Source organism: Monodon monoceros, unplaced genomic scaffold, assembly GCF_005190385.1.
Source record: "Monodon monoceros isolate NGI ecotype Baffin Bay Population unplaced genomic scaffold, NGI_Narwhal_1 Super_Scaffold_6, whole genome shotgun sequence".
Lineage (NCBI taxonomy): Eukaryota > Metazoa > Chordata > Mammalia > Artiodactyla > Monodontidae > Monodon > Monodon monoceros.
In genome coordinates, this window is record NW_021703783.1 from 49,338,572 (window position 1) to 49,357,395 (window position 18,824).

The following is an 18,824-nucleotide window of genomic DNA, read 5'->3' on the forward strand; positions in this document are numbered from 1 at the left end:
TCATGACCATTTTTTGTTTGTTTGTTTGTTTTAGATTCCATATATATGTGTTAGCATATGGTATTTGTTTTTCTCTTTCTGACTTATTCACTCTGTATGACAGACTCTAGGTCCATCCACCTCACTACAAATAACTCAATTTCATTTCTTTTTATGGCTGAATAATATTCCATTGTATATATGTGCCACATCTTCTTTATCCAGTCATCTGTCGATGGACACTTAGGTTGCTTCCAAGTCCTGGCTATTGTAAATAGAGCTGCAATGAACATTGTGGTACATGACTCTTTTTGAATTATGGTTTTCTCAGGGTATATGCCCAGTAATGGGATTGCTGGGTCATATGGTAGCTCTGTTTTTAGTTTTTTAAGGAACCTCCATACTGTTCTCCATAGTGGCTGTATCAATTTACATTCCCACCAACAGTGTAAGAGGGTTCCCTTTTCTCCACACCCTCTCCAGCATTTATTGTTTGTAGATTTTTTGATGATGGCCATTCTGACCGGTGTGAGATGATATCGCATTGTAGTTTTGATTTGCATTTCTTTAATGATTAATGATGTTGAGCATTCTTTCATGTGTTTGTTGGCAGTTGTATATCTTCTTTGGAGAAATGTCTATTTAGATCTTCGGCCCTTTTTTGGATTGGGTTGTTTGTTTTTTTGATACTGAGCTGCATGAGCTGCTTGCAAATTTTGGAGATTAATCCTCTGTTAGTTGCTTCATTTGCAAATATTTTCTCCCATTCTGAGGGTTGTCCTTTTGTCTTGTTTATGGTTTCCTTTGCTGTGCAAAAGCTTTTAAGTCTCATTAGGTCCCATTTGTTTATTTTTATTTCCATTTCTCTAGGAGGTGGATCAAAAAGGATCTTGCTGTGATTTATATCATAGAGTGTTCTGCCTATGTTTTCCTCTGAGAGTTTGATAGTGTCTGGCCTTACATTTAGGACTTCAATCCATTTTGAGTTTATTTTTGTGTATGGTGTTAGGGAGTGTTCTAATTTCATTCTTTTACATGTAGCTGTCCAGTTTTCCCAGAACCACTTATTGAAGAGACTATCTTTTCTCCATTGTATATTCTTTCCTCCTTTATCAAAAAGAAGGTGACCATATGTGCATGGGTTTATCTCTGGGCTTTCTGTCCTGTTCCATTGATCTGTATTTTTGTTTTTGTGCCAGTACCATACTGTCTTGATTACTGTAGCTTTGTAGTATAGTCTGAAGTCCGGGAGCCTGATTCCTCCAGCTCCGTTTTTCTTTCTCAAGATTGCTGTGGCTATTCAGGGTCTTTTGTGTTTGCATACAAATTGTGCAATTTTTTGTTCTAGTTCTGTGAGAAATGTCATTGGTAGTTTGATAGGGATTGCATTGAATCTGTAGATTGCTTTGGGTAGTAGAGTCATTTTCACAGTGTTGATTCTTCCAATCCAGGAACACGGTATATCTCTCCATCTATTTGTTTCATCTTTAATTTCTGTCATCAGTGTCTTATAATTTTCTGCATACAGATCTTTTGTCTCCTTAGGTAGGTTTATTCCTAGGTATTTTATTCTTTTTGTTGCAATGGTAAATGGGAGTGTTTTCTTAATTTCACTTTCAGAATTTTCATCATTAGTGTATAGGAATGCAAGAGATTTCTGTGCATTAATTTTGTATCCTGCTACTTTACCAAATTCATTGATTAGCTCTAGTAGTTATCTGGTAGCATCTTTAGGATTCTCTATGTGTAGTATCATGTCATCTGCAAACAGTGACAGCTTTATTTCTTCTTTTCTGATTTGGATTCCTTTTATTTCTTTTTCTTCTCTGATTGCTGTGGTAAAACTTCCAAAACTATGTTGAATAAGAGTGGTGAGAGTGGGCAACCTTGCCCTGTTCCTGAACTTAGTGGAAATGGTTTCAGTTTTTCACCATTGAGGACATGTTGGCTGTGGGTTTGTCATATATGGCCTTTATTATGTTGAGGTAAGTTCTCCCTATGCCTACTTTCTGGAGGACTTCTATCATAAATGGGTGTTCAATTTTGTCAAAAGCTTTCTCTGCATCTATTGAGATGATCATATGGTTTTTCTCCTTCAGTTTGTTAATATGGTATATCACATTGATTGATTTGCGTATATTGAAGAATTCTTCCATTCCTGGGATAAACCCCACTTGATCATGGTGTATGATCCTTTTAATGTGCTGTTGGATTCTGTTTGCTAGTATTTTGTTGAGGATTTTTGCATCTATGGTCATCAGTGTTATCGGTCTGTAGTTTTCTTTTTTTGTGACATCTTTGTCTGGTTTTGGTATCAGGTTGAAGGTGGCCTCGTAGAATGAGTTTGGGAGTGTTCCTCCTTCTATATTTTGGAAGAGTTTGAGAAGGATAGGTGTTAGCTCTTCTCTAAATGTTGGATAGAATTCGCCTGTGAAGCCATCTGGTCCTGGGCTTTTGTTTGTTGGAAGATTTTTAATCACAGTTTCAATTTCAGTGCTTGTGATTGGTCTGTTTATATTTTCTGTTTCTTCCTGATTCAGTCTTGGAAGGTTGTGCTTTTCTAAGAATTTGTCCATTTCTTCCATGTTGTCCATTTTATTGGCATATAGTTGCTTGTAGTAATATCTCATGATCCTTTGTATTTCTGCAGTGTCATTTGTTACCTCCCCTTTTTCATTTCTAATTCTATTGATTTGAGTCTTCTCCCTTTTTTTCTTTTTTTTTTTTTCTTTTTTTTTTTTTGCGGTACACGGGCCTCTCACTGCTGTGGCCTCTCCCGTTGCGGAGCACAGGCCCTGGACGCACAGGCTCAGCGGCCATGGCTCACCGGCCCAGCTGCTCCGTGGCATGTGGGATCCTCCTGGACCGGGGCATGAACCCACTTCCCCTGCATTAGCAGGCGGACTCTCAACCACTGCTCCACCAGGGAAGCCCTCCCTTTTTTTCTTGATGAATCTGGCTAATGGTTTATCAATTTTGTTTATCTTCTCAAAGAACCAGCCTTTAGTTTTATTGATCTTTGCTATCATTTCCTTCATTTCTTTTTCATTTATTTCTCATCTGATCTTTATGATTTATTTCTTTCTGCTAACTTTGGGGTGTTTTTGTTCTTCTTTCTCTAATTGCTTTAGGTGTAAGATTAGATTGTTTATTTGAGATGTTTCTTGTTTCTTAAGGTAGGATTGTTTTGCTATAAACTTCCCTCTTAGAACTGCTTTTGCTGCATCCCATAGGTTTTGGGTTGTTGTGTTGTCATTGTCATTTGTTTCTAGGTGTTTTTTGATTTCCTCTTTGATTTCTTCAGTGATCTCTTGGTTATTAAGTAGTGTATTGTTTAGCCTCCATGTGTTTGTAGTTTTTACAGATCTTTTCCTGTAATTGATATCTAGTCTCATAGTGTTGTGGTCAGAAAAGATGCCTGATACGATTTCGATTTTCTGAAATTTACCAAGGCTTGATTTGTGACCCAAAATATGATCTATCCTGGAGAATGTTCCATGAGCACTTGAGAAGAAAGTGTATTCTGTTGTGTTTGGTTGGAATGTCCTCTAAATATCAATTAAGTCCATCTTGTTTAATGTGTCATTTAAAGCTTGTGTTTCCTTATTTATTTTCATTTTGGATGATCTGTCCATTGGTGAAAGTAGGGTGTTAAAGTCCTCTACTATGATTGTGTTACTGTCAATTTCCCCTTTTGTGGCTGTTAGTATATGTTTTATTTATTAGAAGCCTGTCACTAGTCCAGCTTGTATTCAAGGGGAAGGGCATATTACAAGGGTGTGACTACCAGGAGGTGTAGATCCTGAGAGGTCACGCTGTAAACTGCCTTATTTGTTATGCTTAATTCTGGTTGGATCTTGTTAATAGGTTGCTTTCACATCTGGGGCAAGGTATGAATGAAGTAGGCTGAGAGTGAATGTCTGTTATGAAAGGTGTTTGCGTGGAGAAAGGTTATGGAAGTGAATTATGTTTCTTATCTTTTAATCCTTGGTGTCTAGGGCCTTTTTTTTTTTCTTGTGGTTCGCGGGCCTCTCACTGCTTTGGCCTCTCCCCTTGCGGAGCACAGGCTCCGGACGTGCAGGCTCAGCGGCCATGGCTCACGGGCCTAGCCTCTCCGCGGCATGTGGGATCTTTCCGGACTGGGGCACGAACCTGTGTCCCCTGCATCGGCAGGCGGATTCTCAACCACTGTGCCACCAGGGAAGCCCTAGGGCCTTTTTTAGTAAAAAAATTCTGGAAACACTTTGAGATGGGTCGCTAGCAAGTTAAACTTACAGCTCTGAATATGACTCAGTGAGTCACCACAAATAGTCTTTATGAGAAATGAAGCATTTCAGCTGTAGAGGATGGCCACTGCCTTATTTGCTTGGCGTAGTATGGGGTTGCTTATTCATATTTGAATGCTGAAGCTGTTTTTGATTGCAGTGTTGTGTGATGGATGGGATGAATACTTAGTCTTTGTATTCAAGATCCCCCCCCCCTCCCAATTCTGTGTTTGATTGCAGCAAATAACTTAGTGATATTCTTAATCACTCACTTAATGTCATATGGAAAAATAAACACATTTTCCTCCTGGTTTTATACACATCGTGGTGTAATTAATTATAAATCCAGCATGACATGATCTAAATCTGTACCCTCTCGACTTTTCCATTCATGTATTTAAGGAAACAGCTTTGAAGGTACTTGTTCATCAAATAGGCAGGGGTGAAGGGGAGGAGGCAGTGACAAATCAAATACGTGAGTTTAAAACATTTTTTATTAAGAAACAATTTTGTTTATTCAGTCTATCAGCTTTAGTGGTTTTTTTTTTTTTTCTGTGTAATTTGCATGACTATGAAATGAGAGCTGTCCAGTTGAAATGTTGAAATAAACAGGTTTGGGAAAGGGGATATAAATGCCAATCAAATCACAAAATCTCAGTGATAATTGAGAAACTAAAAATTCACATAAAAAGATGGATTATTCAAAGCTGAGAAACTGAATATTTATATTTCTGCCTCTAAGAAAATGAACTCTGTGGAATGAAATGACATCATTATCATTTAGGAATCTTGTGGTTAGACATTTAATATGCAGAGGAAGGTTGGGTTTATGAAGACACTTCCGATACTAAGGAAAATATTGGGTGTCATTGTTTTTCCAGCAGCTCTTTTCACCTTTGCAAGTTGTAGTTATTAGGGAAATGAACAGTTTATCAGAGTAGGTAAACCATTTTCCCTGCTTTTTTTGTGTTTACTGTTTTTTCTTAGTAACTGTTTTGTTTTTAACTATTTGTTAAAAATTTGAAGCTTCCCCATTATTTTTTGAATACTTCATTTTTAAGAGCAGTTTAGATTCATAGCAAAATTGAGAGGAAAGTACAGAGATTTTCCATATACCCCTTGGCGGCCCCCCCGCCCCCCCCCCACGACAGCCTCCTCCATTATCAGTATCACTCACTAGAGGGGTACATTTGTTAAAATCGATGAACCTACCCTGACACTTCAATAATCACCTAAAGTCCACAGCTTAAATTAGGGTTCACCCTTTGTGTTGTACATTCTACGGGTTTGGACAAATGTATAATGACACGTAGTCATCATTAGAATGTCATAAGGGTATTTTCGCTGCCATAAAAATGCTCTGTTTTCTTCACTCCCTGCCCCCTTCCACTAATCTTTTTACTACTTCCATAGTTTTGCCTTTTCCAGAATATCATATCGTTGGAATCATACAGTATGTTGCCTCTTCAGATTGGCTTCTTTCATTTAGCAATATGCATTTATGGTCTCTCCATGTCTCTTCATGGCTTGATAGCTGGATTCTTTTTAGTAATGAATAATATTCCATTGTCTGGACCTACTGGAGGACATCTTGGTGCTTCCAAGTTTTGGCAAATATGAATAAAGCTGCTATAAAAATCCACATGTAAGTTTTTGTGTGGACATAAATTTTCAACTCCTTTGGGTAAATACCAAGGAGTGCAATTGCTGGATTGTATGGTAGGAGTATGTTTAGTTTTATAAAAAAAAAAAACTCATCAAACTGTCTTCCAAAGTGACTATACCAGTTTGCATTCCTACTAGCAAAGTCTGAGAGTTCTTGTTGCTCCACATCCTTGGCAACATTTGTTGTTGTCAGCATTCCAGATTTTGGCCATTGTAATAAGTGTGTAGTGGTACCTCACTGTTGTTTTAATTTGAATTTCTCAGATGACTATGATGTGGAACATCTTTTCGTAGCTTATTTACCACCTGTATGTCTTCTTTGGGTGTCTGTTAAGGTCTTTGGTCCATTTTTTAATCAGGTTGTTTGTTTTCTTATTGTTGAGTTTTAAGAATTGTTGTACATTTTGGGTGACAGTCCTTTTTACAGATCTGTCTTTTCACATATTTTCTCCCAGTCTGTGGCTTTTCTTCTAATCCTCTTGGCAGTGTCTTTCACAGAGCAGAAGGTTTAAATTTTAATGAAGTCTAGCCTATCAAGTATTTCTCTCATGGATTGTGCCTTTGGTATTGTATCTAAAAAGTCATTTAAAAGTCATACTCAAGGTCATCTAGGCTCTGTTATCTCCTAGGAGTATTATGGTATTGTGTTTTAGATCATAGGTCTATGATCCCTTTTGAGTTACTTTTTGTGGAGAGTGTAGGGTTGTACCAGCACCATTTGTTGAAGAGACTGTCTGTTCTATTGCCATTATGTATCCTATTTTTTTTAAAGATCTAATGTTTGGTCTTTGGAATACAGTAGTAGGTGAAGTAACATAGCTGACATAGTACATAGCTGGCTCTTATGTCTTACGTCAGATTTTTTTTTTTTTTTTTTTTTGCTGTACGTGGGCCTCTCACTGTTGTGGCCTCTCCTGTTGCGGAGCACAGGCTCCGGACGCACAGGCTCAGTGGCCATGGCTCATGGGCCCAGCCGCTCCGCGGCATGTGGGATCTTCCCGGACCGGGGCACGAACCCGTGTCCCCTGCATTGGCAGGCGGACTCTCAATGACTGCGCCACCAGGGAAGCCCTTATGTCAGATTTTGAGATACGTTTGGACAGAGAATTTCATTGTGTCACAAGAATTACTGTGATAATCGGAATTCTTTTTCTTGTTTTCATGTAATTTTGAGGGATTGTGATGCCTCATAAAAACTTATAAATTCATCTAAAAATCTTTCTTGGTATTATATAGCTTATTCTAGATGAAAAGTGCAGTAATAGACTGTTACCTTTAAATTTTGCCTTAAGGTCCCATAAATCTTCTCCTTACCTGTAGAGCGCAAGGTCCCTGACAGTGCTCTCTGCTCTGCTGACAATCTGCTCTCCCCTCCGCTGGCCTGTGTGAGGGCTTCCTCCCTCCACAAAGGCTGAACGTACTGCTTTTACTGCTAAGCTCCTATTTTCAGGGTGATGCTGCATTTACCTGGTAAATTCTGACCCTGTGTCAGAAGGCTAAGGCGGTTCCCTGGGCCTGTTCACTCCTATAGTAAAGGCCGTGGGGGGCCTTCTTGAGAGTATGTCCCCAGTCTTACTGACTTAGTCAAAACTATGACTCTAGGGCTTCCCTGGTGGCACAGTGGTTAAGAATCCACCTGCCAATGCACGGGACACGGGTTTGAGCCCTGGTCTGGGAGGATCCCACATGCCACAGAGCAACTAAGCCCGTGCGCCGCAACTACTGAGCCTGCGCTACAGAGCCTGTGAGCCACAACTGCTGAGCCCGTGTACCACAACTACTGAAGCCCGTGCACCTAGAGCCCGTGCTCCTCAACAAGAGAAGCCACTGCAATGAGAAGCCTGTGAATCGCAATGAACAGTAGCCCTTGCTTGCTGCAACTAGAGAAAGCCCGTGTGCAGCAATGAAGACCCAACACGGCCAAAAATAAATAAATAAATTTATAAAAAACAAAATAACTATGACCGTAAAAGTAGAAGTTACAAGCCAAGGATGAGGGGGAAATGGGCCCTTGGCAGGTCTGGGAGATAATTTTTTTTTTTTTGAAAATAGTGTTTTGTGATATGCTGAAAATCAAAACATGAGACAGCTACTTCTCTACCAACGTATAGGACCCACTATGATTTTGTTCTTTTATTTTTAAAATTAATTAATTTATTTTTGGCTGCATTGGGTCTTCATTGCTGCGTGCGGGCTTTCTCTAGTTGTGGTGAGCGGGGCTGCTCCTTGTTGCGGTGTGCAGGCTTCTCATTGAGGTGGCTTCTCTTGTGGCGGAGCATGGGCTCTAGGTGGTGGGCTTCAGCAGTTGTGGCACGTGGGCTCAGTAGTTGTGGCTCGAGAGCTCTAGAGCACAGGCTCAGTAGTTGTGGCGCATGGGCTTAGTTGCTCCGCGTCATGTGGGATCTTCCCAGACCAGGGCTTGAACCCGTGTCCCCTGCATTGGTAGGCGGATTCTTAACCACTGCACCACCAGGGAAGTCCTATGATTTTGCTCTTAATTTTGCTTTTTCTGTGCTCTAGGGAAAGAGCAGGTCTTCTAAGGAGGAGGGCATAAACAGAGCATGCAAGTTGACATATAGAACTCACATGCATTTTGCTGGGTCATTCTGGTGGTCCTTGACATCTTAGAAAAGATAGAAAAATCAGAAAAGTCAGAATGAAAATAGTAATTTGAAGAGCATGAGCCAATCTCATGAAAGAAATCCCAATTTAAAAGTACCATTTGCTCAAACGAAACCTTGTTGCATTCTCCCAGGAGAGGAAGTGGACAAAAAGCCGACATCAGTTGTCCAAATAACCCAGGTTGATGGTCAGTGAATCTTGAGACCAGCTGCAGTTGGGATGTTTCATGACAGGCCAGCTCTTGGTTTTCAGGTTAAGGTTGTAAAACTGTGCTGATATCAGGGAGCCGACATTGAGATTCCTGCCGGCTGCTGAGAAAGCACGTGCTCCGTGGCTTGTCAGAGGGAGGCTGAGGGGTGTATTTATCATCACAACTACTTATAGGATGAACTCAGGTCTAGCGGCCCAGCTAGAAGTTTTAGACATTGGCAGATGTGGGGTCTGAGGTACTTAGACAATTATGCCGCCCGCTCCTTACCCGGGGGAGAGGAGCCTTGAAAATCCAGAACATTTGGTTCTGACATATGTAAAGGATAGTGTGCTTTGGCTAACTGCATTTTATCTATTTGAATATGTTCTATTTAGGATATGTTAATATACTGGTTTTTATGAAGCAATCTTTTTTTTTTAATAGATTTATTTTGTTTATTTATTTGTTTGGTTTTTGTGGGCTGCATTGGGTCTTCATTGCTGCATGCAGGCTTTCTCTAGTTGTGGCTAACAGGGGCTACTCTTTGTTGTGGTGCACGGGCTTCTCATTGCGATGGCTTCTCTTGTTGCGGAGCATAGGCTGTAGGCGCACAGGCTTCAGTAGTTGTGGCACGTGGGCTTCAGTAGTTGTGGCTCACAGGCTCTAGAGCGCAGGCTCAGTTTTTGTGGCGCATGGGCTTGGCTGCCCCGTGGCCTATATGAAGCGATCTCATTCTTTATCTTTTTCTTCAGATTATGATTTACCTTATTGACAAGGTACTTCCTGAAAGTTATTTTGTCAACAATCTCCGGGCACTGTCTGTGGATATGGCCGTCTTCCGAGACCTCTTGAGACTGAAGCTCCCTGAATTATCTCAGCACCTGGATACTCTTCAGAAAACTGCAAACAAGGAAAGCGGAGGTAGTGATGATTCAATGCTATTTTACCTTTGAAAATAGTTTACTTCTCTGGTTCCACTGTACATAAGAGCCTAAACCTTGAATGGAAATATGTGTTTTCAGATATTTCTATTGGTGAGAGTTTAGTGCAATGAAATAGATTTCTAGAGAACAAAAACAAAACTAAAAACAAAACCAAGAACAAAAAACAGAGGGCGAAATGTTGAACCTCTAACTGGTTATGGTTAGGAACTCAGACAAGAACCTAATACTTCACCAGTGCCAGATCACCAAGTATATATTGTACTCTAGGTAAAGAGTCTTGCCATCTAGTTAAACTGCTTTAAGTTGGCACCAAAACTATAGGAGTTCTTTAAAACTGAGCTACAGGTACAACTTAGCACAGACTGTGGTTTTGCCTCAACCATTGATGTTATGGAGAGTGGAATATGTATTTTCATAGAGTTGTAGGAGATAAAAGCAGTCCTTTGGACTGAGTTCCTTTTATTCATTCATGCGAAGGGTACTTAGATTTACTTGAGATGAATGGGCCTGTTCTTGCTGGAGAAGGGCTCTTCTGGACCTCTGTTTAGAACCTGAGCCCTGCAGGAGTGGACTGGGCTGAGTGGGGCGGTGATGGAGACAGCTCTGCAAGCAGCTCTAAGTCTCCTCCATCTAGCCGGCTTCGTCCAGCTTCCCAAGTACCTGAGCTCGTAGCTGTCATTATACCCACTGCTTGCACTTCCCCGGCTGTGCTCAGGATACCAGAAATAGAATAGTCAGAAGTTTGCTATGTTTCCTTTAAATGGTTGCCACTTCCTGATCCATGCATTTAAATCTGGGAAAATACGAAAGGATTTTGAGGACCCTATCTATGATTAAAATACACTGGAAATTTTAGTGACACCTGAGCATCTCTAAGCATTTTCTTCTAACTCATTTGAGCAATCTTACTTAATTTGGCTGTGCAGTATACTTGTGAACCGATGGGGATTTCATAAAGCTTCCAGAGAGACCAAACTTTTCTGTCCCGGAGTCAGACACACTTTTACTGGGCTCCATGTTTCCCCTAAATGCCCTGTACTTGCTTAAGTGGTGACCTCAGATTCTAGTCTCTGAACAAAGATATTCCTTTGTTCATAGGTAAGAAGCAAGAAAATGAGTGCAGGAGAACAGATCTTGTTTTGCTTGTACTTGGGTAACTGCACCTTCTGACTGTAATTTGGAGGGAGGATTAGTCCAAATATCTAAATTTTTATATTTCATTAAAATACACGCTTATGTGATCACAGGAAATGGGAGGGGACTCTTTTTTTTAGTGAATCCAGAAACTTCAAAGTGAGCTGGATCCCAGGTCTTCAAAACTGGGTATAGTTTAGTTAAAAATACTGTAAAATTTCACTTTGCTTGATCTCCGAGTATTTTGGGATTTTCCAGCTTTATTTCTGTTATTGATTTCTGGTTTAATTCCATTGTGGTCTGAGAACTATGTATAAATTAAGAAGTAGACAGGTAACTGCTAATGAGCAATTTTATTTTTATCGGCAGCATTTGAATAAAGGTAGGCTTTAGGAGGTTTTGAAAATCAGCTTTTACTTTTGAGAGGTTAAAATCCTTTCTTTTTATCCTGTTTTCGGTAAGGAAAACATCCTCCTTAATTTTCAGCACCCCACAATAGGTAGAGCCAAATTAAATTTCAGGTTAAGATTTCTGAAATATCACAAAGAATCTGTGAAGTTCATATTATTGAGATTTTTATTAAACACACCTATGTTCTTCCAAAAAAAAAAAAAAATGAAGGACAAAAGAAGGAAGGAACCAGAATTTAGAGATATAAAGAAATCAGTCAGGAAATAACATATTTGGGTGGACATGGGAGACTGAAAGAGGGTATTTTTATATCTTACAAGTTGTCGATTCTGGAGAGATGTAGAGTGTTTGTTTTATTTCAGGTGGATATGAGCCCCCACTTACGAATGTCTTCACGATGCAGTGGTTTCTGACTCTCTTCGCTACGTGCCTCCCTAACCATACGGTTTTAAAGATTTGGGATTCAGTCTTCTTTGAAGGTTCGGAAATCATCCTAAGGGTGTCGCTGGCTATCTGGGCAAAACTGGGAGAGTAAGTGATTTCCCACTGCTGTTCTTTTCTGTGGTGTTGAGGGCCTTACACCATTTTTGTGCTCTAACAAGTAAAGGATTGATATTTAGGTTTGAGGAGGAGAGAAAGCTGTGAACTCGGTGCAATTGCTTCTGCCTTCTGAACTCTCAGCTGGCTCTTCTGTGAATGTTGGGGGCAGAGAGAATCCATTTTACTGAAGGAGGCAAGCTGTTTCAAGCCTGTAGGTCTCCTCCTCCTCAGTGCTGGTGTCCTGCCTGGTCTGAGCTGCCGGCATCTTTCCTGACACTGGTAGGGGAGAGGGAAAGGGATGTAGGTGGAAGAGGAACAGGCAGATCTGGAGAGGACTGGGTGGGTTTGTTGGTTAAGACTGCAATTTGACTTATGTTTGAATCTTTATAATTTATTTTGCGAGCTGTGATAAAATTAAATGAGATAATATGTATAAGGGTATCTAGTATGGTGCTTGGTACCTAGTCAACAGTAGAACTTGTTTCATTTCCTCAAGAGTTAATTCTAGGAGCTTCCCTGGTGGCGCAGTAGTTGAGAGTCCGCCTGCCGATGCAGGGGACACGGGTTCGTGCCCCGGTCTGGGAGGATCCCATGTGCCACGGAGCGGCTGGGCCCGTGAGCCATGGCCACTGGGCCTGCGCGTCCGGAGCCTGTGCTCCGCGGCGGGAGAGGCCACGGCAGTGGGAGGCCCGTGTACCACAAAAAAAAAAAAAAAAGTTAATTCTATGTTGCAATCTATTACTACTAAACAGATTTTACTGACATTCTCGTCTAGTAGCAGAGCTGAAAAAACTAGGGTATTTTCCCCTATCTCTAATATATTATGACTATTACATTAAAATTCTGCCTTTGGGGTACTGGAAGAGACATCAGGGTGAAGTTGTTGCCGCTAACTGAAGATGTGGAGGATTTAAAGAAAAATTATATTGGAGTATAATTGCTTCACAGTGCTGTGTTAGTTTCTGTTGTGCAACAAAGTGGATCAGCCATATGCTTACATATATCCCCATATCCCCTCCCTCTTGAACCTCCCTCCCACCCCTCTTTGTGGTCATAAAGCGCTGAGCTGATCTCCCTGTGCTATGCGGCTGCTTCCCACTAGCTGTCTGTTTTACATTTGGTAGTGTATATATGTCAGTGCTACTCTCACTTTGCCCCAGCTTCCCCCTCCCCCCACCATGTCCTCAAGTCCATTCTCTATGTCTACGTCTTTATTCCTGCCCTGCCACTAGGTTCATCAGTACCGTTTTTTTTTAAGTTTCCATATATATGCATTAGCATACGGTATTTATTTTTCTCTTTCTGACTTACTTCACTGTGTATGACAGACTCTAGGTCCATCCACCTCACTACAAATAACTCAATTTCATTCCTTTTTATGGCTGAGTAATATTCCATTGTATATATGTGCCACTTGAAGATGCGGAGAAGTTTTTAATATTTCTTTCCTAGAGCTGTAAATGACTTGAGTGGGTACCCATAGACGACATGGATCAAAAACTTTTTCAGTAGCCTTTTTATCTATGACAAGTTGTTTCCTCGGAGACTTGGCGTAGTTTTTACTTTTTGTAAGAAACATCCATTGACTCTCAATTCAGGGATTAAAAAAAATCATTGTTGTGTGGAAGTATTTTTAACTATCATATAGCTATCTCCTTTGCCTTCGTTTTATTGTACATAGCTTTTCAGCTAGGCAAATAAATTCATCTGTGCGGGGTTTGTTGTGCTATTTACTTATCTGATTACTTTCTTCTGATGTCTACCTCTTTCTGCAGTCACATATTTCCAACCCACTCTACACCTCGTAAACTCTTTGAGCTTTGATAATTTCTCTATCAAACACTATCACACTCTAACTGGTGTGATAGTTACTGAGTAATTAGCTTATGGGATTAAAATGCTAAAGCACTTTACTGCATGCTGAGTCAGTTACAGTCCCCTTTTTGTTCTTAATTATGGGGCAGGAGGAAAAGAGGTGGTTCTCATTTTATTCCCATCTATCCATTATCTGTAGGATCAGAATTTATTCATGTGGTCATCCCAAGGATGGCACACTGTTGAAATAATAATAGCTACACTTAAAATCCAATATTCATGGAGTGCTTGCAATGGACAGGCATGGTTCTAAGCATGTAAAATTAACTCATTTAGTCCTCACCATCATCCTATGAGGTAGGTACTGTTATCATCCCCACTTTATAGATGTGGGCACTGAGGCACAGAGAAGTTAATTGCCCCAAATCACCGAGTTAGTAAGTGGAAAGAGCCTAGGTACCTTGGCTCTAAAACCTGTGCTTTTAATAATGTGAATCTATTGCTTATAAATGGCTCCTGTTTATGAAGTTCAGGGATCTATGAATCAGACTCGTAGAATTTTAATGTTTCATAGTCTTTGCTTATTATAATTATACATGTTTTGAGCGTGCAGCTTGTTAAACGAAAGGAAAGGCAACCAACATGGATACAACATCAAGTACCTGCCGTGCCGTCATTGTGTTAGGAAGTTTACACACATCATCTCATTCGATTCTCCCCACAACCCTGTGAAGTAGGTAGGATTATTCTCCCTGTCTTTTCAAGTGAGAAAACTACCCCAGGAAGGCTAATTAACTAGTTCATTGTCCCACAGCTAATGAGTAGCGGAGCTGGGACTTAATCCTGGATCTTTCTGACTATAATCAGTCAGACTCCAGGGCCTGTAATCTTGTCCACAAACTTTGCATTGGAAAAATCGTAAACAGTATGCAGGTGATCTCCAGCTTATGTGTACCTGAGTAACATATGTGCCTTGTGTGTGGTTATCCATGGGACCCTTCCCATCACCCTGCCTCTGCAACGTGAAATTTCCTCCTTTGCTCATACCGGCGGTACTTTTGGAACGTGTAAGCTGTAGACCATCTACTTAGCCCCACTGGCATCTCTTTCACATGTCCTTTCTTTTCTGATCTGACTGCCTTGATTCCCTCCCTTGTTGCCTCATGCCTGGCACTGTCCTCCCTGACCTCCCCATTGTACCCCGAAATCGCCATGCCACCTCCCGGGCAACCTTGCCAAGGGCATGTCTGTTCCCCCACTCCATATTAAAGGCCTTTCAGTGACTCTTGTCCTGAGGGGGCTTAGCAGGCAGGGGAGGCCATTGCGATCTGCCCTCTGCACCTCTCTGCCCTCAGCTCTCCCTGGTGCCCCCAGCTGTGCAGCCGCTCCCATGCTGGTGGTGGGGACCTACATGCATGTCCCCCGGTAGTGCCTTCTGTCTCCTGTATCCACATCTTTGGGATGCTTTTTCCACCTTGTCAACCTGCAGAATATTTTTCAAAACCCATCTTAGGCATTACTTCTCTTCCTCGCTCTTCCTGCCACTCACTGGATAAACTTAACCACTTTATTTATGCCCACATGCTACTCGGTATTTTTCATTAACACGTCAGCCGTTTATTTCATTTATTTATTTACATGATTGTGGCGGTGGGATTTGAACAGCACTCCAGAGCATGGAATTTTCCCATCATCATATTGTTTTTGGATGGCTCTATGGAAATCCCCTAACCTTAGTGTATGCCAAAGAGCATGTCTTATAATTGGTGGGCAAATAGAGTTATCCTCTACACAAAGAATGTCATAATAGATAAAACAAATACACAGGCCTCTTTGCTTTGGGTTATTCCTTCCCCCTCTAGAAGAAGGATTCAAGTCTCACCTGTCTCACAGGATGGGAGGTGACAGATTCTTTATTTACATGTCGAACCAAACACAAGAAACAGGGTGTAATTTCCAACTAGCAGCAGTGTCCTGAGAAGGGCTGAAAAGACTACCTGTGAAAATATCCTGTGGACTGATGAAATATGCAGATAAAGTTTTTGTATATTTCATCTTTCACTTCTACTGTGGTTTGATTTCAGTCTATCAATGCCACTGCAGTTTGCAGATCCAGAGAAACAGATTCCCTCTAGGGAATAATTGTACTTGGGCACCCAATTTCCTGGTTATAATTTCTGATCAGTGATGGGTATTCTGATGTGTAGAATGTGTCACATGGAGACAATAAAGATGCCACAGATGGGGCTGTGAGTCAGCGGAGCACCATAGCAAAGGTGGGAACTCATCCTAGAATAAGTACCTTTATATTGTCCTTCGAATTTTTAAAATCTTTTCTCTGCCTAAAACAGGCTGTCCTGTGAGTGTACCATAGGATTTTGATTTTTGTTGGTTGCTAACTTGGTCAATTTGATGGCAGGAGAAAACGTGTCTTGTTGTGCCTGCAGCATGTACCTGATAGCATGGGTATCCTAAACAGTTCCTTTTTCTGTCCTTTATCTAGGCAGATAGAATGTTGTGAAACAGCAGATGAATTCTATAGCACCATGGGGCGCCTTACCCAGGAGATGCTGGAGAATGATCTTCTGGAAAGCCATGAACTCATGCAGGTGAGTGGGCAGTGCCACCCCCCTTGGCTCGGGGGACCCTGGTACCGTGGGAGCAAGCAGTGCCAGAGCAGCGGTCTTGGGAAATGTATTTTCCCAGTCCTCAGATGTAGTTTTTCAAATGACCAAGAGTCTATATATAATTTGTTAAGCATCTAACTGTGTCACAAGAGGAAGGAAGAAATGGATATTTGTTACGGCTTTCGTTCCAACTGTGTTGCTTAAAAATCATAACGTGCAATACAAAAACAAACCAAAAAACCACCAGAACACCTCCTCCCTCACCCCCCAAATCACCAGGTATTTGTTCTGAATCTGATTCTTAGCTGTAGAGGGAGACTTGTGGGAGGAAATAATTATTTCTGAGAAGGGATTATTGAGGATAAAAAGGAGATTATTCTAATCAGCATTTTGGTTTATTTGTTTTGCCCACATTTGCAACTCATGTTATTACATATGCATCATAAATTTCAAAATGGAAGACTTGAAGGGTTTGGTCATTTTTCTGGCATGTTGCTGTATCTCAAGATTACATTCGTCAAATCATTAAAATTGGCAGTGAGTATAGAAGAGATAGCGGATTTGTTAACACGCTCTCTGCCATTCGGCTCTATAACATGAGTTTTCTGCAGTCTCCTCCCGCTTTTTTTTTTTTGGCGGTACGCGGGCCTCTCACTGTTGTGGCCTCTCCCACTGCTGAGCACAGGCTCCGGATGCACAGGCTCAGCGGCCATGGCTCACGGGCCCAGCCGCTCTGCGGCATGTGGGATCTTCCTGGACCGTGGCACGCACCCGTGTCCCCTGCATTGGCAGGCGGACTCTCAACCACTGCGCCACCAGGGAAGCCCTCCTTCCGCTTTTGACCACTGCTTCTCTTGCTAGTTCTTCCTTCCTCCTGCCCACTGACCAACAGTTGGTCTTGTCCAAGGTTGTCCTTGGGCCTTAGTTCCTTCTTTCTCTGTGGTTTCTCTCTCCTTTTTTTTTTTTTTGATGTCAACTTTCATGTTGGGTTCCATGCCTGAGGTCATTTCTGGGTGGTGGAGCCTAGTCAACAGGTTAGAAAACAGAGACTCAGGCCCTGATTTAGGACTTGTCAAGTGAAGAGGTTCCAGTTCCTTTGCTTGTATCCTGGTACCTCCAGTTCTTTCTCAGAATCCCTCACTTTTAGCAGACAGCTGCCCGATTCACTGAGAATACTGACCACCTGGTATAACTTCCCTGAACATTCATATTTTGTATTTCATGTTTTCTTTGCATTGTCATCTGGTCTTTCTTCCTGTCTGTCTCAGAGGTGGAACGCTCTATCTGCCCCTGACCTCTGTGTTCTGATTTCAACTCCTATCACACATCCTGGGCTGTTGCTTCATTGCTCATTCTTTCTGTTAGAGGGAAGTGCCTTTTATTGAACATTGTTGTGAATGTGAGGTCCAAGCTTGGCATTTTCCACGTGTGAGATCCTTTACATCCTACAGAATTGCCTGGTTCACATGCCCCAGGCGGGACTGTGAGATCTCATCCCTTCTCCCTCACTCATGAAACTACAGTGACTACTCACTGCCTACAACACAAAGCGTGGATTTCTCAGCTTATCATCCGGTGCTCTTGACTGTCCGGCATTAACCCATCTTTTCAGCCATAGTTCCTATTCCTCCCTTTTGTACCCTTGACCTCGTCTAGTCAAGTCACACTGTCTTCCATGTTCCCGGAAATGCCTGGGAATATGCCTGCTCTACACCTTTGCTCTCTCTGTTCAGTCTTTCTCTTCTCCCTTCACGTGTTTCAGGCCTGCTTCCTGGTGAAATTTCCAGTTCAGATGCCATCTTCTTTGTGAAACGTTCTGATAGTCTCGACTAAAAGCGTCTCCTTCTTTGACTCACCACATTTTCCTTGTACCTCTTTTGTGAGCCTTCATTACATTCTACCTTGATTTGAGGCTGTGTCTTATTTCCTCAGTGATACTGTAAGTTCCTTGAGGACAGGGACTGTGCTTTGCTCATAACACATAGCACTTTGCCTTTTACTGGTGCTGCACAAAAAATGTATTAATTCATTAAGCCAATATCTATTGAGAGTCTGCAACTAACTTTCTGCCTTCTCTTTCTCAGTAAATGTTTGCTGAATTAAACCACACTCAGAGATGATGGCCCTCCTTCTAGGGTCCGCCTGCTCTAATACAATCCTCACTTTGCTGCCAGAGTATTTGTCCACACTTACTGCTTTGGTCATTTTATTGTTCTTCATAAAACCTTCTGTGCTTCCTTGTTATCAACTGCAGTAAATAAAATGTTTCAGCCTAGTTTTCTAGGCCCTGTATTAGCTTCTTCAAATATTAAAAGAACATCTCTCTCTGTCAGAAGCCTTTCTTGAGGGAATTAATATCTGGTTTTACCTTTTTTTTTTTTTTTTTGTGGTACGCGGGCCTCTCACTGTTGTGGCCTCTCCCATTGCAGAGCACAGGCTCCGGACGCGCAGCCTCAGTGGCCATGTGGGATCTTCGTGGACTGGGGCACGAACCTGCGTCCCCTGCATCAGCAGGCGGACTCTCAACCACTGCGCCACCAGGGAAGCCCTGGTTTTACCTTTAAAGATGGATAGGAGTAGGTCGGGTGTGTGTGTGTGTGTGTGTGTGTGTGTGTGTGTGTGTGTGTGTGTG

At 41.6% G+C, this 18,824-nt stretch overlaps 1 protein-coding gene across 2 annotated transcripts in view; it reads left to right on the forward strand.

Moving 5' to 3' along the window:
• Window positions 1–18,824, forward strand: part of TBC1D30 (TBC1 domain family member 30) — a 79,716-nt gene that overhangs the window by 42,827 nt on the left and 18,065 nt on the right. For both annotated transcript variants that reach the window (XM_029206650.1, XM_029206649.1), the window contains exons 7-9: window positions 9,474–9,642; window positions 11,573–11,741; window positions 16,069–16,174. In XM_029206650.1, the coding sequence (XP_029062483.1) occupies window positions 9,474–9,642; window positions 11,573–11,741; window positions 16,069–16,174 (444 nt within the window). The remainder of the gene's footprint in view (window positions 1–9,473; window positions 9,643–11,572; window positions 11,742–16,068; window positions 16,175–18,824) is intronic.